At 40.2% G+C, this 19,098-nt stretch overlaps 3 protein-coding genes across 15 annotated transcripts in view; all 3 read right to left on the bottom strand.

The window, feature by feature from the left end:
- Nucleotides 1–463: 463 nt before the first annotated feature.
- On the bottom strand, nt 464–10,334 carry LOC100705734 (acyl-coenzyme A thioesterase 1). The gene is given in 9 exon segments (XM_019347487.2): nt 464–797; nt 800–1,161; nt 3,091–3,278; nt 3,643–3,661; nt 5,051–5,505; nt 5,711–5,771; nt 6,331–6,469; nt 9,223–9,285; nt 10,249–10,334. Coding segments are annotated over 8 exon segments (1,488 nt in total). The 5' UTR covers nt 9,243–9,285; nt 10,249–10,334; the 3' UTR covers nt 464–553.
- Nucleotides 8,738–16,492, bottom strand: LOC102082590 (acyl-coenzyme A thioesterase 1). Its single transcript, XM_019348047.2, is given in 6 exon segments — nt 8,738–8,998; nt 10,247–11,372; nt 11,375–11,903; nt 12,263–12,447; nt 13,585–14,046; nt 16,330–16,492. Coding segments are annotated over 4 exon segments (1,248 nt in total). The 5' UTR covers nt 14,042–14,046; nt 16,330–16,492; the 3' UTR covers nt 8,738–8,998; nt 10,247–11,295.
- A 1,300-nt stretch (nt 16,493–17,792) lies between these two features.
- The window catches only part of svilb (supervillin b), a 53,470-nt gene continuing 52,164 nt past the window's right edge, over nt 17,793–19,098 (bottom strand). For all 13 annotated transcript variants that reach the window (XM_025900031.1, XM_013272699.3, XM_013272700.3 and 10 more), the window contains one exon: nt 17,793–18,615. In XM_025900031.1, the coding sequence (XP_025755816.1) occupies nt 18,529–18,615 (87 nt within the window). In that variant the 3' untranslated portion in view covers nt 17,793–18,528. The remainder of the gene's footprint in view (nt 18,616–19,098) is intronic.

Raw genomic sequence — 19,098 nt, 5'->3', positions numbered from 1 at the left:
TAGATGTTACAATCCCTGGCCATGCATTGCTTTAAATGGAGAAAATCTTGGGGGATGGCTGTTATGAGGCAAAGCAGCCCAGAAACTTTATCAACGGCACACATCGTTTTGGGCCTCAACTTTCAGTAGTGGACCTTCGATTCATCGGGTGTTTCGGCCATTATCACTAGACACCCTCATCCAAGGAGGCCCTGCCAGGGTTGATCAGGCCCCCGGGTGCACCTTGATCTTCCAGCTTCTGTCCTCTGCCTCAGCTGCCAAATTGGCATACCGCAGCTTCTTACGCTCAAATGCCTCCTCAATTGCTTCCTCCCATGGTACCGTCAGCTCAATGACACTTAGGATACTTAGTGAAGGAACAAACAAATTGCCAGCTGAAGGAGGGACAAACTGCGGTGAACACAGACACAAAGTAAAGCTTGAAAGATAAGTGGGAAGATACTCATACAAATCATGGATCTTCTACAAATTACACATTTTTAACAAGTTGTCGTAAATTAATTTGATGTTATTCATTTTTCTGTTACTCAGTCTTTATAATTATCATTTTCTTTTATAACTTGGCTTTTGTCTGTGCAGGATCACAACTCAGGTGAGTTCTGAAGAACTCCTGGATCTTCTTCCACAGTTGGACCTCAGCTGCTGTATGTGCCTTGGGTTGACCTCCCCACGAGGATAAATACCTAAGAATTCCGTGTGCAGAAGAAGGGCAGAAGGGTTCATAAGGTGGCTCCAGCAAGTGTCCAGCTCCACGGTAAGACACACTCTCAAAGTTCTCCTTTCCATGACGCTTCAGTCTCTCCACCATCTGGTCCATGTAGGCCTTGCTGTCCCACCAGAGGTCATCCTCTCCAGCCACAAAGAGGAAATGAGCCTTTGCTCGTTCAGTGGGGATGAGGCTGCCCTTGTCTTCTCTGCTAGTGGGTCTTCACAAATATACTTTCCAATGCTGGCACCTGACTCAGTGGGAATCAACTTACTTAAGTCATACATTAATGGTGAGAGAATCTTCTGTTTCTTGTGATAGAGAGGAACGCCCACATTGGCACTGTTGCCGTTGATGCATACTGCAGCCTCGACACCTGGCACAAAAGTAGCAAGTGAGAGTGCAAGGTCTGCTCCCTTTGATCTTCCTACTATGCCAACTCCTTTACTGCCCACCTGTAAAATAACACAAACTAAAGCTGATAAAATTTATAGAAACACTTCGAGCTCAGGACTAATGTCATTTGTTACACCTTTTAGGCACTTTGAGAGTGTGACCATTCATCATCCCCGCAAATGAAATGGATAAGGCATTATTGCTAGTGAAGACAAACCTTTGATGGCAAAATTAACCCTTTCATGCATAATTTATGATAATCTCAGTCAGGATTTTTTTCTTAAGTATTTTTATTCATCTTTACACATGAAAAAATGAATAAAAATACTTGAGAAAAAAAAATCCTGATTGAGGTTGTCATGATTCATGCATGACAGGGTTAAATAATAATTACAATGAAACATGTCATACATCTATAGTAACATTAAAAGACCTCTGGGTGGCAGGGTATGGAATGACACATCAGTGTCCAATGTAGTGGTTTATGTGCAAGTATACCATCAACACTGACACAAATACAAGAAAACAGCCTTTAAATATCAGTTCACTGTAGTGAACACTATGCGTGAAAGGGTTAATTTCAAAATAAAAGAGTCAAACATTCACAATAATATAATTTTTATATGATATTCTTAAAATTATCATATTTAATTAAATAATCAATCAATCAATCAATCAATCAATCAGTCTTTATTTATAAAGCACTTTTCATACAGCAATGTAGCACAAAGTGCTTTACATGGTTAAAAGCAGCCCACCCCGCCCCGCCCTCCAACTCACTCCCCACAGTCTCATTAACATAAACAATCATGGATACATCCCCCCCCCCACCCCACACACACTCACACACACACGAAGAGTAAAATTGGGCTGGGCACACATGAGCCAGGTGAGCAAACACTATCACAGGGAGCCGTCTGCACCGGGAGCCCTTCACAGACCGCAGCCTCCAGGCTGGGCACACAGCAGGAGGGAGGCAAAGAAGCCCCCCAGCCAGGCTGAGAAGACCCACAGAGCCCCAGCAGCCATGGTCGATCACAGCCCCGGTGCAGAGAGCCCCCTCCGAGGAAACACTGGAGATATGACCTAATAAGAATACATACAGGATAAAAAGATAAAATAAATAAGAATGGGATACAGTATAAATAAATCTACTCTATAAATAATAGAGTAAGAAGATAAAAAAAAATGAATAAGAATAAAATCAATAAATATTAGGTAAAACCTAAATTAATAATATAAATAGAATAACAGGATAGAATAAATAAGCATAAAATAAATAAACGTTAGGTGAAAGCTAAATTAAAAAGGTGGGTCTTGAGCCTGTTCTTAAAAACATGTACGTTCTCTACGGCCCTGAGGTCCTCCGGCAGGCTGTTCCACAGACGAGGACCATACCACTGAAAAGCTGCCTCTCCGTGAGTATGTGTCCTGACTTTAGGGACAATTAAAAGGCCAGTACCAGAGGACCTCAAGGTCCGCAAAGGTTCATATGGTAAGACAATAAAGTTCATAGTTATGGTTACTATGTACCTGGACTTTATCCTTTTACATACCAATTAAGCTGATCTACTGTAGTAAAACTGATTTTTGTAGGAAAAAAAATGAAATTGTTCATATTTTAAGTTCAACCAACAAGATTATAGTAAATAATGACTGAGATCTTGAGAAACAGGTATGTTGATTTTATTGTTAGCTTAGCCAAACCAATTCCCCGTTTTTGGGTTCTGTGCTTGGCTGGCTACAGCTTTATGTTTGGAGAAACTAATTCATTTATCCAAATCTCTGAACAAAAGAAAATGAGAAATTTTCTCAGAATGTGACCTTTTTATTTTATTTATTTTTTTCCTTATTAAGAGCTTTGGGAAGCCTATTAGCTGGAGGAATCCAGCAGCTGAATTTCAGGGTCCACAAAAAAGAAGCAAATACCTGTTTCTGGAAAAGGCAAAACTTTTTCAGTCCTTCTGAGTCTCATTAAAATAACTCACCTTAGGTTGCTGTTTTAAGAAATCCATTGCTTCCTTAAAGTGGTCCAGATGAATCTTTTGCATATTTTGAAATATGGCTTCGGCCGCACGCATAGAGAGGACGACAAAGCCTTTGTTAGCCAGTAGACTGGCTCTTGTCTCAGATCTCAATGTAGGCATATCCAAGACAGCAGGAAACAGACCTTCTCCTGGAACATAGACACAAAAAAATAATCATATTTCATTTTTAATTTCTAGATTTCCTTAAGATCTAATCTCTGTCACTTTATTATGTGACTAAATAAAAGAAGAATAGGTAGACAGCAGTTACAGATAGACTGAAATGAAAATTGATGACGTGACAATGAACAAAGGAAACTGAGGACTTAAATACACAGGATAACGAGCGGGAACACCTGGGAAACACGGCTTGGCATAATCTAAATGATTAGACAGTGGAAGCAAAACTGAACACCAAGCACGTGAGACAATGACTATCAAAATACACTGAGATGCAGACTACAACTGTGTCTCAATACAGGGGCTGGATCCTTTGGGGGACCCGGCCTTCACGGTCTACGTGGGCCAGGCCCTCTGAAGACAGAGAAGGCCAGAAGTGCGAGGCTGTAAAATGGGACGGTCTAGCCTTCAGATTTGCATCACTGCTGTCTCAGTGGAGTTTAATAAACTCAGCCGTCTGCTCCTTGCTATCTAAAATATAACAACGACATTGGAGTAAATTCTCGACCATCTCAAACTTCTGATAATCAGTTTTCTCTTTGACGTTTATTCAGCTGTGTGAAAACTATAACGTTAATCTCAGCCAAATTTACTCTGGAACAAATAAAATACTGAAAAAAGCCAAACAATAACATTAAGTTATCTAAGTGACTTATATATCATGTTAAACCTGAGTAGCGAAAGACACGGGGTCTGAAAACGATGTGCCGGGAATTCGGTGTTCTCGCCGGCTCTAGTGAGCCTTGACCACCCCATCAGCTATCGAGCTGGTGGGTAACAGACGTCTCTAAAAAGATCGGAGCACTGTTGCAAATATGTGATGTCTTGATAAACCGAGCAGACACACCTACATTCTTGCTTGAAAATATGTTAAAAGTTTATTTTGTGACCCAGAAAGAGTAATATTTCAAACTCTTTAGCTGTGCTCCTCTGCCATTGCCGCAGTTGAAAATTATTTTTATATTATTACAAAAATATTATAAGTACTAATTTAATTAATACAGTATTGCAAAGAGTAATAGGAGTAATATTACAACTAAGTAGCTGCCACCATTGTTGGAAATGGGAATTGGCTGTTATGCGCTATGAATTCTGGGATAGGTTAGGCCACGAAGGATACACCCAACCCATCCTTCAAATTCGGGGAAATGAAGGATGCATTTGTTGGCCGCATTTGGAAAAGCCTTCAAATTGGGACAGCCTTCATTGCGTTGCTGTGATGTAATCGGCTTGCAAACACGCCCTCCGAAGGATGCATCCCTTGAATTGAGACATAGCCTACGACACACAACTTGATGACGGCAGACATGACAGAGCTAAAAGAGAGTGAGCTCGAGTAATGGACAGAGGAAGAGATATCACAGAGATGAGGAAACAAACATAGACACAAAGACCAAGACACATACACTTGAGTAAGTCAGAAGGGATAAGAGAAACTGCTGAAACGATTGGTAAATAAGAGACAAGATAAGGAGAAAAAAGGAACCTATCAATAACAAACAAGAAATCATGAACCAGAATTAAAGATAAACTCAGAGCACTAAAAAGAACTAAACTCAGGACTACACTGGAAAAAGCTAAAATCATTTCTTACAGCAAAAGAAACAATCATAAAACCACAACAAAACCCAAAACACTGGGTCAAAGACCCAGGACCACTACAATTGTATTTGTTCAGAAACACTCATCAGGCTGTAATTTAATTAAAATAAAGACAGAAAGCTAGGAAAAACTGCAGTACCTGGAGGTGTGAACAGGACTCCACTAATGTTCCCCTCTTTGACAGGGACCCACTGACCCCATCTCCAATCAGAAGCCTCTCATTTGTCTCTTCTGCCAGTATCCTGCCTTCCTCCTCATACACAGAAAACTTCACCAACTGGGGCTCCAGAGACTTTGTCTTTTGAAACCTTTTGTGCATGGTGTCTGGCCTCATGGACCACAGGAGACCCATAGGTTCTACTCCAACGTATGTCCCACCAAGTGAGGGATCTCTGTTCAGGTCGACCTCCCCACTGCCATCAGCCCTGTAGGTAGCTGAGGAGCTGAAGACCACTCCCTTCTCGTCAGTTAATCTGGCTCTCATGGTGACCACCTGTCTGGACCTCAACCCTTCCACCTTCACCTTAATGGGTTCGTCAAACAGACACCTGGCTCTTGGCAACAGCTTCAGTCTGACTTGGGAAGACATCTTTTCTGAAAGAAGAAAAAATGTCTATTATTGTAAAACGCCTCTCTGTCAGACTACCTGTTGTAATGAGACAGTAGATGGAAGATCAAGTTAGAAATCTAACTTCAGTAAGTCAGTTTTGAGAGGCATAAATCCAGTATGCATTCAAGTGTCATACACCTTGCCTGATGCAATGATTTAATTAAGAAAAGGATGCAATGACACACTGACCCACTTGCAAGGACTCCAGAAATAGGCAAAAGTGACCTCTAAAACAACCCATTGAAGAAGGCTGATGAACAAGACAAAGATTAACAAAATCAGTGAGGGGGAACACAAAACAAAAGTGTCACACAGGTTAAACAGTACTTAACACAAAAACGTGACAGCAACTGAAAGCAACAAATACATTAAATAAATCCAAGACTAAAAGAACTCCATATCCACACTGCGTAACGCACTGCTATTTTCCTAAAATCAGCTAATTGTAGCGCAAGTGAAACTGGAACCAATAAGTAGGATTGATGGGCAGACAGACTTAACAATCACAAGAAACTGAACTACTGGGCACCGGTTTGCTACAAGAACCGGTTCTCAGGTCCCATCTCTAGTATGGGAGATCAGTGTGCTAATTTAACAGCTATGATCACCAATACAACACTTTATCATTAACTAATGCTGAAGAACTGGATTCAGTCATGACTGAAACATTACTTCAATGGGTCGTCATTACTTCAATGAAACATTACTTCAACTTCAGTGGGTTTACATTATTGTGCTTGAGAGACACCAACGAAATTCCTAATAAACGCGATTGTGATTCTGATTACTTTCACCACTATATAGGATACCTGGAGATCTTTGGCTCTCTGGAAGAACTGTGACAGTGATCTGTATCTCTGTGCTGGGGGTTGGGGTCTGTCTGAGAGATTTCCTTCTTCCTCGGTTTCTTTCTTCTGTTTCTTGTTCCAGAAAAAAAGCTTGGTGTTGCTGCCACAGTAGAAAGATTCCTTCCAACACACATCACTAATTTTATTCATGCAGTTTTTTCACCTCTACTACATGTTACTGTCACTAACAGTCGACAGTGCAACTGAGTCACATGACAGAACAACAACTAAATCAGCATGAGAGGAATATTTTTTTCACAGTCGTCTACTTTCTGATAAATAGCAGAAGTGGACTGAACTTAGAGAAACAAACTGAACTTCACTGTTCTCTTGACATGAAGTGATCTTCATTCAGTATTTAGATATAGAAATTAGTATGAAAATATCCACACACAAAAAAAAAACTACAAAAACCTTGAGATAAATTCAGTGTGTATTTGTCAGGGGCCTTGGTTATCCTGCTCTCTCTCTCTTCCCTAGCCTGTTTCAGGATGCCTTAGGACCCTTGATTGTGTGTACCTCTGAGGTTCCACCTGTTCCTGTTCCTGATCGCCTGGCTGATGAGACTGCTATTTAAGGCACTTGAGCTTGTCTTATCATCTTACTTAATTGTGGATTGCCTGATCTCCCTCTCTCTCTGTGCACAGGTTTTGGGCCCCTCTCCTTGTGTGGTGATCCTGAGTTGTTATTGAGAGCACTGTAAATATTGGCCCCCTTGCAGCTGCCTTGGAGCACCAAGCCCCTTGCACATTTCCATCTTTTTGTATTTTACTCATTTAATCTAAATAAACAACAGTGCTGCCTTTCTGAGTGTTACTGAATTCACCTGCTCCTGTCTACGTGACAGTATTGGGTAATCTTGCAGGATAAAGTGTCTCACTACAAACATGTATAACATATTCATACAATGGGACAAAATAAAAATAAAAAATGAAAATATTGTCAAGAAACTACAAATTTACATATCTAATATATTACCTGGCTAACAAATGTGTTTAATAGGATTGGCTAGAATATCAGGGAAAGTTTCAATGTGCTAATTTTGGTTAAATTTGAGCAACTGTTGCCCAACCCATATCAGTATGACAACTTTAAACCAGAAACCCTCCCATGCTTCATATCAAAATGATTATTGTGGAGTTAATAAAATAGATTTTCTATTTTAATATAATTTCAATTAATATAATTTTCTATAATCAGTACAAATATACAGTCAATTGAGGAATTACCTATTTTAGTCAGTTTAATTCCTCTTTTCAGCCATACTAGTATCTGAACATTCATTCCAGTGTGCTATTTTACACTTTCTGGTTCACACTTTAATTTAAAGGTAATTAAATTTAAAACAAAATTTAATTACTCTCATTAAACCTAAACACCTGACAATAAGATTAGAAGAGAAGAGCTAATCCACGGACATCAATGCACGGTCAAAATGAAATAAAAGTAATTTTAATAAAACTTACAAGAACACAAGTGTTAACAGAAGCTGAATGCAAATAAGCAATAGATTAAAACGTTGGGTGTAAGAGTCAGATAATTATTTATTAAAAGCTAGACAATTTCAATGAGAATAAGAAAGAAAAGTATGTCTTTGTGCCCTCCTTTTCCCTGTTAATGCCCTATCGGCCCCCCTGGCTAAACTTTGCTAGATCCGCCCCTGCGCAGTTACCAGCCATCAGCTACGTAGAAAAGGATCCTGGTCTAGAAAGTAATACTCAACCAGACCGCCGAGAGGTCTCGCACGCCACAGCCGCTCTATCACGTGACGCATACTGCTCCGACGTGCTAAGGTGAAGTGCTTTTGTGATATTTAATGGATCGGATTACATTTTTTTATTTCTCTCCGATATCCGATCCAGTAATTTAGGTCAGTATTAAATTTGAACAGCTTTCTACTTGTAACCCAGGTCCTACAAAGCTATGGTAAAAGCTAGCGTGAGATTGGGCCTAGGTTCGTAGTACTGCTATATATGACTACCAATCCCTTCTAATTAGATTAATAAATACCACCACAACTGTATCTTACACAAAATTCATTCTTCACTGGGTATTTATTTGGGAAAGGAAAAAATTAAATAAACTGAAAACAGTTACTTTCTTATGAAATGAACCAAAATAAAACCCAATGTAACAATTACTGCATGGTATATAAATTAAGATTTTCAAAATAAAACACCAGGTCTCTTAAGTCCTAACTCTGGTTTCAGTCATAAAACCTTACACCTTTAGAGTGGAATGGCTTTCACCTTTGAAATACCTCTGGGTACAACTAAAACAGTTACTATCAACTTAAAACATATTTGTACTGGTGGGCCCCCCACATACACACACATTTACTTGTCCATATTAAACCTGAAGCATAGTATTTGTTGCAGACCTGTTTTTAAGTTCGGGTGTAGTGAGGTCTAAAACTGCTCAGTTTGAGTTTAAGCACGTGCACTTTAGTTCAGTTAGTACTCACGAGTCCAATGAGTTTGTTAGTAGGGGTAGTCAGAAATGGGCAGTTAGCAGTTGCAGCTAAACAGTTAGCTCTCAGCAGTGAAGAGAATCAGGACTGAGAAAACAGCAGCTCCGTCTGGGCAGAAACTTCTCTCTCCCCCTCTCTGTTCACAGAGTCCATCGGCTTCTAAACACATCGAAACAGTTGAGCTACAATACCAGGCGCTATGTCATGACGACTTAGCGTTAGTATGCTTTAATTGAGAAGTTTTAGCACAACGCTAAAACAAACAGCATGGTATTATAGCAAATAAAGCTATTTAATGCTATAAACTGCGCTAATTAACAGGCCGATAGATAGCGTCATATTTCACGTTACAGCACCAAGTCAAGGCACACACTCTCGTTTACCTCTTGCAGATCACAAACATATATCAGGACCACGGGTAGTCGACCTCAATGATACACTTACATGTCTTGATGCATTCTCAATCATCCAGGAAAGTAAATCTCCAAAAGTTGAATCTGTTCATCTGGACGTAGCGTTTTGTGGGAGAAACGTTTCGTCACTCATCCAAGTGACTTCTTCAGTCTCAGCTGACTGCAGGTTTCCCCAAACCTTATAAACAGTACATTTGCATAATGACTGAAACCAGCCCACTGAAGGAACAATGGGCTGTGAGGTCAGTTCCTTAATCATAATTATGCAAATTCCCATGACCATTGATCAACAATCAAACCAAAACCCACTGATCAAAGAACACTGATCAATGGCCATGAGTACCATTCACAGAGAGTTGGGGAATGGCTGCAATCACAGCATTGTAAGATGGCGAAAGATGTACCCTTAGGCCCCCTCCTTGATTCAGAGATGGTCTTTCTCTTTTCACGTAAATGGCCTCCTTGACTCCGCGCTCAAACCAGCGTTCTTCCCTGTCCAGGATGTGTACATCCTCATCGTTGAAAGAGTGTCCACTGGCCTGTAGGTGTAAATAAACTGCAGAGTCCTGGCCTGACGAGGTAGCTCTTCTGTGTTGTGCCATCCGCTTCACCAGAGGTTGTTTGGTTTCCCCGATGTATAAATCCTGGCAATCCTCCTGGCACTTAACAGCGTACACTATGTTACTCTGTTTGTGTCGGGGGACCCGATTCTTGGGGTGGACCAGTTTTTGGCGCAGCGTATTTTGGGGTTTAAAAGCCACAGAGACCCGGTGTTTAGAAAAAATGCGTCTCAACTGTTCCGATACTCCTGACACATATGGGATCACTACAGGTTTTCGCCTGGGCAGCGGTTGTCCTTCTCTCCTGGATCGGCTTTTTCTAAACACCGGGTCTCTGTGGCTTTTAAACCCCAAAATACGCTGCGCCAAAAACTGGTCCACCCCAAGAATGCTACGTCCAGATGAACAGATTCAACTTTTGGAGATACACTTACATGTAATCCACAACAGATCCCACAATGCTTAGGACTTAGCTTCTGTGTCAGCTCCCACAGGTTCACGCGAACCTTTACTACTCGTCCCGCCCCAAAGCAGAAAAGCGTGATCAGATTGATAAACAAATTAGGTGAACCTATAAAACCATTGACTGTAGAAAACAGTCAATGTATAAAACAGTCATAAATTAAATCATAATGTTTAATTTTTGAGTTTAACAAATAGATAACGTCTGTTAGCAGTTAATCTGTCGTTACAGTTACATGCTATTAAAGGATGACAAACACACATTTGGAGTCTGCTGTAGTTGATAGTGGTGCGAATACTTTCACAACTACAAGAAACAGGTTTTTACACTTATTTTGTCTTGTTTTTCAATACATCATTATTTAAAAAAAACATTTTTATGTATCATAAAAAAGAGCAGCATTGATGAGTAATGTGCTAGTTTTCTGTGCTGCCATTTTCATCATTGTATTACTGTGGTAGTGAAATATTTTTTTAGAAATGTGCTATAATAATGCAGTTCTTTAACTTGGAGTTGGTCTTGTATGGTTTAACCTTTTGTTCCTGTGTGTGTGTTCGCATTTGTATTGTAACATGTATTCTGTAGCGATATCTCCCAGGTGGTGTCTTTGGTCTCCTTCCTTGCTGTTTTCTGGTAGTGACCTTACCCAGATAGCTGTAGGATGGTCACTCACAGGCTGAACACAAATGTCATTTATTTCCATTCTTTCTTTCAAAGATAGCTGCCGTTGTATTAAACTTGATTTATGTATTTATGTATTCAGTCAACACAAATTCCAAACAGGTAAAAGGCTTTGGAGCTCAGCAGCAGTCAGAAGAGCTGGATGAGGTGAAGAAGAAGTTACTGTTGTCCTGGAGTAACTGTAACCCATTTAATTTCCTTAGGTATTATTAAAGTATTCTGATATTAAAATCAAACATGAAATGCATTCAAAGACAGGAACGGAAAATATTCACAAGCAAATAAAATAATATATTGAATAGTTGTTGTTGTTTTGTTTTTTTTCCTTTCTAATCCTGTTTATAAATTGGCTTTAGTCTGTGCATCATCACAACTCAGGTGAGTTCTTAAGAACTCCTGGATCTTCTTCCACAGGTGATCTCTGCTGCTGCGTGGGCCCTGGGCTCCCCTCCCCACACCACTGAGAAGCTAAGCATCCCATGTAAAGCAGAGGAGCAGAAGGGTCCATAGGGTGGCTCCAGCAAATGTCCAGCTCCAGGATAAAAAACAGTCTCAAAGTTCTCCTTCCCATGACGCGTCAGTCTCTCCACCATCTCGTCCATGTAGGCCTTGCTGTCCCAGTTGAGGTCGTCCTCTGCAGCCACAAAGAGGAACTGGCTCTTGGCTCGTTCAATGGGGACGAGGCTTCCTTTGTTCTTCTCTTCCAAGGGATCTTCAATAGCATACTTGATAAGGTTTGCTCCAGACTTGGTGGTAATCACCTTGCTGAAGTCAAACATTAAGGGTGAGAGGATCTGCTGTTTCTTGTAGTAGAGGGGAGTGCCCACACTGGCACTGGTGCCATTGATCCAAACTACGGCCTGGACACCAGGCACGAACGCAGCAAGAGAGAGCGCGATATCCGTTCCCTTTGATCTTGATATTACGCCGACTCCTTTACTGCCCGCCTGTGAAATAACGCACAGATTAAAGGTGATAAACACACAAAGAGCTCAGAAACTGGCAATTCCGAAGTATTAAAAGTTGTGACCTACTGGGCATTTAAACTGGAACAGTAAAGAAAAAATGAGTGTTCTGCCACATAACTCATAACTACACATAACTAGGACTCCCTAAAGCAGTATCTCACTTTTTGCCAAGCAATTCTTCAAACCTGACTGATTTTTAACCAGTTCACTGCATTTCACAGACTATGCATGCAATCATCCCCCCCAAAAAAATTTGCTTCACATTTGGTCTGAACACACAGTTACATGGGTTCTTGTAATGTTATGCTGCTGGCTTAAATGTCACCCACTGGACCCACCTTGGGGTGGTGGCGTAAGAAATCCACAGCTTCTTTAAAGGGGTCCAGATGTATCTCTTTCATATTTTGTCTGTCATTGAACACAGCTGTACTGAGGACCAGAAACCCTTTGTTGGCCAGCAAACAGGCTCTTTTCTCAGACATGAAGGTGCCCAGATCCAGCACAGCAGGGAACGGACCTTCTCCTAGAACACAGACAACAAAAGATTAATGTAAGTAGTAGGTTATAATCATGCATAATGTGCAATTTTAACCTAAAGTCCTACAATAAAAGATCCATATTCAACACATCATCTATATATTCCAGTTTAAATATGGCTAAAAATCTTTTTCACACATGTATCATGATTTTGGTGTAAGTTTCATCATATATAGTTTCATTACAGCCCAGTTACTTCTGTATTTTATGATCTCAGAGGTGTTCAAGACATTTTTTTTATATTTAAGGATACTTTTAAATAACTTCACAAAGTAGTACAATAAGTACTTCTACAAAGGACACAGCTGTGCAAAAATGATTACAGCTAATTTGACAAGCCACCCTAAAATGCATCTGTCCTCCAGATGCATTTTAGGAACTGAGACATCTTTCAAGACATTTGTTATTAATCTCTGTCTCTCTACCACAGCACGTCTTCTATCCTGTCTTCCTTCTCTCACCCCAACCGGTCGCAGCAGATGGCCGCCCCTCCCTAAGCCTGGTTCTGCCGGAGGTTTCTTCCTGTTAAAAGGGAGTTTTTCCTTCCCACTGTCGCCAAAGTGCTTGCTCACAGGGGGTCATTTGATTGTTGGGTTTTTCTCTGTATGTATTACTGTAGGGCAGGGGTGGGCACCGAGGGCCGGTGTCCCTGCAGGTTTTACATGTGTCCTTGAACCAACACAGCTGATTTAAATGGCTAAATTATCTCCTCAACATGTCCTGATGTTCTCCAGAGGGCTGGTAACGAACTAATCATGTGATTCAGGTGTGTAGACCCAAGGTGAGATCTAAAACCTGCAGGGACACCGGCCCTCGGGGCCTGGAATTGCCCACCCCTGCTGTAGGGTCTGCCTTACAATATAAAGCACCTTGAGGCGACTGTTGTTGTGATTTGGCGCTATATAAATAAAACTGAATTGAAATTGAATTTCAACCTGGCCTACTCAGACTGATTTCCCCTCTCAAGCAGGACTCACGCATTAGATAAATGAGAAAATGAATCCAGAAAAGTGATGTATCCTTTGCTGAAAAAGTTTTTATTTATATACCTTCACCACCTTTAAAAAAAAAAACCCACTGTAATGATAGTGAATACTTCTAAGTGGAAAACCACATACAGTACCTGGGGGTGTAAACAAGACTCCTCGTATGTTCCCCTCTTTGATTGGGTCCCGACTGACCCCGTCTCCCATCAGAAACCTCTCGTTTGTCTCTTCTGCCAGCATCCTGCCGTCCCCCTCCTGTTCGTGCACAGAAAACTTCACCACGTGAGGGTTCAGAGCTTTGTTCTTGAAGAAGTACTTGTGTAAAGTGTCTGCCTTCAGTGACTGCAGCAGACCCATGGGCTGCACTCCAACGTAGCTCCCGTTGAGTGAGGGGTCTCTGTTCAGGTCGACCTCTCCGCCATCATCTGCCCTGTAAGTGGCTGAAGAGCCGAACACCACTTCTCTCTCGTCGGTCGATGTGGCTCTGATAGTGACCACCTGCCTTGACCGCAGCCCGGCCACTTTCAGCTGAACGGGCTCATCAAACAGACACCTGGTGCTCGGCAGCAGCCTCAGCCTGACTTGGGAGGACATCTTTTCTGAAAGATCAAAGACTGAACTCCATGAATGTCCAATATTTGGACAAATTGGTCATTGCAAGGAAAATAAAAAAGAAACATTCTTTGAATGCTTCCCACTCGACACCATCAGAATCAGATACTTTTTTTTAACTTTAGGATATTTAAGGATGGGATGCTACATACTATGTAGATTACAGGAGTTACAGACCAGAAAGTATACAGTGTTAGGTCAAAATGTGGCACTTTTTAATGTCTCAGCATTTTTTAAACCTCATAACTTTTTAACTACATGAAATTTTAAAGTCTGAAATTTACAGTTATGCTTTGTTACAAACAGCAACCTAATTAATTTTACTTCAGCTGTCTACTGGGATATATCAAAATTTTCAGTAGTAAAACTTCATAAATTTAATGCCAATGATGCAGAGAAAAAGAAACAAGCTTTAATACACTGGGTATTTTTCCTGCTTTGAAAGTGTGGGGTGGGGCCCTCTGGTGGGCTGTAAAGGTACTGCGGGTGGGCCACAGTATTAACAGAAATTCGGTTTGGAATTACTCAGAAGTATGTGTATGTATGTGTAGTTACATATTCATACAAGTTAATTTACTTATATAAAAAGTGAATTCGAACTGGTAGTAAGAGGTGGTTAGTTTGTCATATTATTCATTACTCTGACCTTAATTTTCTGCTCATGTATTGAAATTTGTATCCCTGTGGCAGGCGGGGTCACACACTGGCCTTAACATTATGCATATGATTGGGTAACATTAGCAAATTATAGCCAACAGCCTGAGTTGTTTGTGTTTGTTTGTTTTTTGTTTTTCAAGAAAATATATACATTTCTTTTGTATTTTAATTAGAGGGAGGATTTCAGATTGGGTGAGCACCGCTAGGTTTTCTGTTTTTTAAATGGGCTGCAGCACTCTCGACTTTGGGAGCGGCAGTTCTAAAGCATCGTTTTCTCACCGATGGCAGTTTGTTCTTGGATCCTGATGATGTCAACGAGTGTGGATGTCCTTAATATGTTGTGATGAAAGATTCTGTTTTAATTTGATATGGCTGAATGGAAGGCTCCATAGCATCATGTCTTTATATAATCCTCTATTACAAGATATACTCGACTGTACAGATTGTTTTGTCTGATTGTATTCTGTGACCACGGCGGGTACATACCTTGTTTCTATAAATGATTCTGTGTTTGTTATTATTATTTTCTGTTAAAAGCCATGCAGACGGTTGTTGCGCTCCTCGTTCTTTGACCTCTTTGCAAATGCAAATTAAAATCTCTTCTACATTCTGATACTCAATTTAAACTCAGCAGGTCGTCTTGACCATGGCTATATGTCTAAATGCACGGAGTTGCTGCCACTGGACGGCTAAATAGGTATTTGTATTAACAATCAGTTAAACAGGTGTACCTAATAAAGTGTCAAGCGACACAGCTCTTTCAGTGTTGAACCTAAGCCCAGTGCTCCGACATGCTCTTGCATCATGTCCATACAACAACCAATCTCCTCTCAAATTCTGGGCAAGCGCACAATCACACAGGCGGACACGTCAAGTTTTTTGTTTGTTTTTTTTTTTTTAGGCCAAAGGTCGTTTAAATATCTTTGCGCTTCTACCCTAGGTTTTGTGATAGTGTTTCTTCTTCGTTAGTGATTATTGTTAAACAGACAAGAAACAACCTGCCAGAAATTTATTTTTGATATTTTTAAAACACTATAATCTATCACAATTAAGATTGTATTGTGCAATTTAATACAGAAACAAACGACAAACAAACAGAGGAAAGCGCAAATTTTCCATATGACGAAATCATATTCGATTGATTTTCTTCAGCGAGATGATGTTCAAAGTAATTTTACAGTCTATTGAAATTATGCTTGTAATAAAGGTCAAAATTCACCAAAGGAGAAAGACTACCAAAAAAATTTAGGGTAGAAGCGCAACAAAATTTAAGCGCGGTGTGACGCAAACGCAGTAAAGCAAAAACAAACCTCAGCAGGAAAACAGTAAAGTCGAAGCTTGCTCCTTTTTTTAAAAACGCACTTTTAATTAGGTTGTTAAGTATGAAACTATACTGCAGAATCTGGGTGAATCTTCCAGAAAATAAACTATACTTTAAATAGTGCTGAACTTCTGCAGAGATCTCCATGCCTGGTCTGACGAAGGTATTCGCTGTGCGAAAGAAGAAGAAGCGTATTTTGTATACACTTTCAAAACATCTGAGCACAGAAGCATAACTGGGAGTGGCCTACATGTCTTCAGATTTTCTTCTCTGTCTTAAAAACAAAACTTACCGAGGCGGATGGATCCAATTACTGTTTTACTAAGTCCGGTTAATCTAAAGCCCGCTGTTCGCTCTCACAGACTCCGGACCCCTTCCCGATCAATACGCATCATGACAAAGTCTGCGCAGACTCTGTTCTGTTCAGCTCTCTGCTAGAAAATATTTTGGTAAATAAGCACCAATGTTCCTGAGTAAATGCAGTAGTAAAACTGTTGAATCCAGCTAATGTCATGCTAAATGGTGTCCGGCAGAGGGCGCTGAAACAGTCTAACAGGCTGACACGGGCTAAGCAGGTGCGTTAGGGTAAACAAATGTCCAGCTGTGGGATAGTACAGATTTTTTACCCCCATGTCCGGATATTGAGGTAGTACCCCACATTTTAATTGTCTTTAGTTTACACTATTCAGCACAACACACAAATCTCAAAGTAAGAAAAAACATCTATAAGTTCTCCCCACTGTAATTAAAAGTTGATACTCAAACAGAATAGCACAAGAATTTTGAGATGATAGTTAATCCACAGAGACTTCGGACAATGGGGAACTAATTTTTTTCTTAAATCAGCAGAAGATTTTTCAGCTGTCCTGATAGGATCAGTTCGATTTTTCACAAAATAAACTTGCATTAAACTTAGAGTTTCTGAAAACTGGCCTTTCTATGCTTATCTCATTATTTGCAGTGCTTAATATCATCAAAAGATTCAGAGAGGCTGCCTCAAGCAGCACATGCGGTGATTTCCATGATTGATTCTGTCATGGAAATCACTGCATGTGCTCAGGAGCACCTGCAGACCTTTCACCAACTGAAAAGACTTATTGCACCATCAAACAAAAAACACACAAAAACTACACTGTCCCAACAATATTCCTCTCCCAGAAGCACAACAACGGGTCTCGTCTGTTCCCAAACATTTAACAGTAGTTTCCAAAAGAAGTGGGGATGCTACACTGGCCCAAGTGTTCTGAGACATGTTGCTGCCAGGAAATTTAAACTGACATTTTTTCCCCCTCATAAGGGTACATTTTCTAAGTTCAAACATTTGATGTTTTTTGTGCTGTGCTGTGAAAAAAAACATAGAATCATTGCATTCAGTTTCTATTTATATTCTACTCTGCATCACAGCGTCTTTGGAATTGGGACAACATTTTATGATAATTTTTTTAATTTTAATCTTAAAGTTAGATCAAAAGAAGAGAAAATTTCTAACCTATTCTAAACCTTTAAGCACCTAATGGACTACACAAAATCTTAAATACACTTTGAAAACTAGTTCATTACAACCACAAAAGAACCAGCTCCTTGACGAAAAAAAAATTGTGAAAAAAAAGTGAAAAAGGAAAAACAGAGTTATGCAAAAAATACTTGGAATAGTTGCTATAATTTCCCCCTTCACTCTTTCCTGATAGCATGATTGAATGTTTTTGTGTTGCAATGAAATGAAAGTGTATCCAGCAAGGATACAAATGACTCCACTTCTGAGTTGAGCATTATTGTGATTTATTTCACTATGTCTTATATCACAAAGAAAGTCTTTAAAAATGCAGACTAGAATTTCTGTATATAAACTGTACACAAAAAGCAAGGCACTATACAATCAGATTCTTCAAGCTGCTGTTTCTCTCCTAATGAAACTCTCAGGTGCCCAGTAAGCCAGGGTCACTTCAGCAGTTTTGAGCAATATGAGTTACCTACGAGGCCTGGCAGCATCCAGACAGTGTGGACAGAAGAAGTGACGACTTTCCTTACAACATCTGACACGACAGGACTCGTTTTTACATAGATACAAAGTCACAGGCGCACCTACACACAGTTTTACACAAATTAACGTTGCACACAAACATTATATACAGTCGCACACATACACAACCACAGCATGGCACTCTGACAACAAGCGTCCAAGTCTTTTTCTTTGACGAGTCCATAAGCGGTGATTTTAGTGCTATGACACACATAAAAGCAATGTATGCACCAAAGCCAGGTGTCTTTTTTTTTTTAACCTGCTTGTTATACCGCTTGAATTTCATTTTGTTAAGTAACGACAAAGTTGAGAAGTAAAACATCACTATAAGCGAGGCGAGTGCATCTCCAGTCTCATTCTCCTCGTATCAGATCGAAAGCAGGTTCGTCTCTCTGCGGCTTCTTCTCGCATCTCCCTCTCGTCTGTCCTCTCTTGTACCTCTTCACGTACCAACTCCTATTAAAAACACGATTAAAACAGTCCTTTGGCCTTCTTTAAGTTCACTTGCTTCCACCCTGGCAGACGTTCATATTCCTCTCTGTTCACCTCCAAAGCTTTCTGGGGTGAGAAAAAGAGACAAACGTTTCAGAAGAGAGCACAGGCACTGTGATAGGATCATCACTGAATGCCAAGCACAGCCTCAGAGAGGAGAGAAGGCAATTTAACTCTAACTAATAATGGTTCAACATGTTCAGTATTGTTGTTCGGTGACAAAATTCAGCCTGTGTTTTATACTAACACACCTCTGAATGTGTTAAGTTTTATTAGCAGGTGCATTTGATGAAACACTGACTGTCAAAGCACCAAAAAAATATAATTTGATAAAAGTCTAAGGCAGGAAACATTTAAATGTCTCTCTTATCATGTTTAGTTTTAGTCTTCTTGTGTAGGTATGCCTTTCTCCTACTTCCTGTTTTACTCTGAAGGTTAGTTTATTCACATGGCTTGTACTGATTTTGCTTCCTAATTCTTGTGCCCTTCTATCCTTTGTGCCTATCTGCCCAACCCTAATTAGATTTAGCTGTTTTAAGCATCCACGGC

This window comes from Oreochromis niloticus, linkage group LG18 (assembly GCF_001858045.2).
Source record: "Oreochromis niloticus isolate F11D_XX linkage group LG18, O_niloticus_UMD_NMBU, whole genome shotgun sequence".
NCBI classification, from domain to species: domain Eukaryota; kingdom Metazoa; phylum Chordata; class Actinopteri; order Cichliformes; family Cichlidae; genus Oreochromis; species Oreochromis niloticus.
Note: the sequence above shows the minus strand (reverse complement) of the source record. Positions and strands in the feature narration are given on the sequence as shown.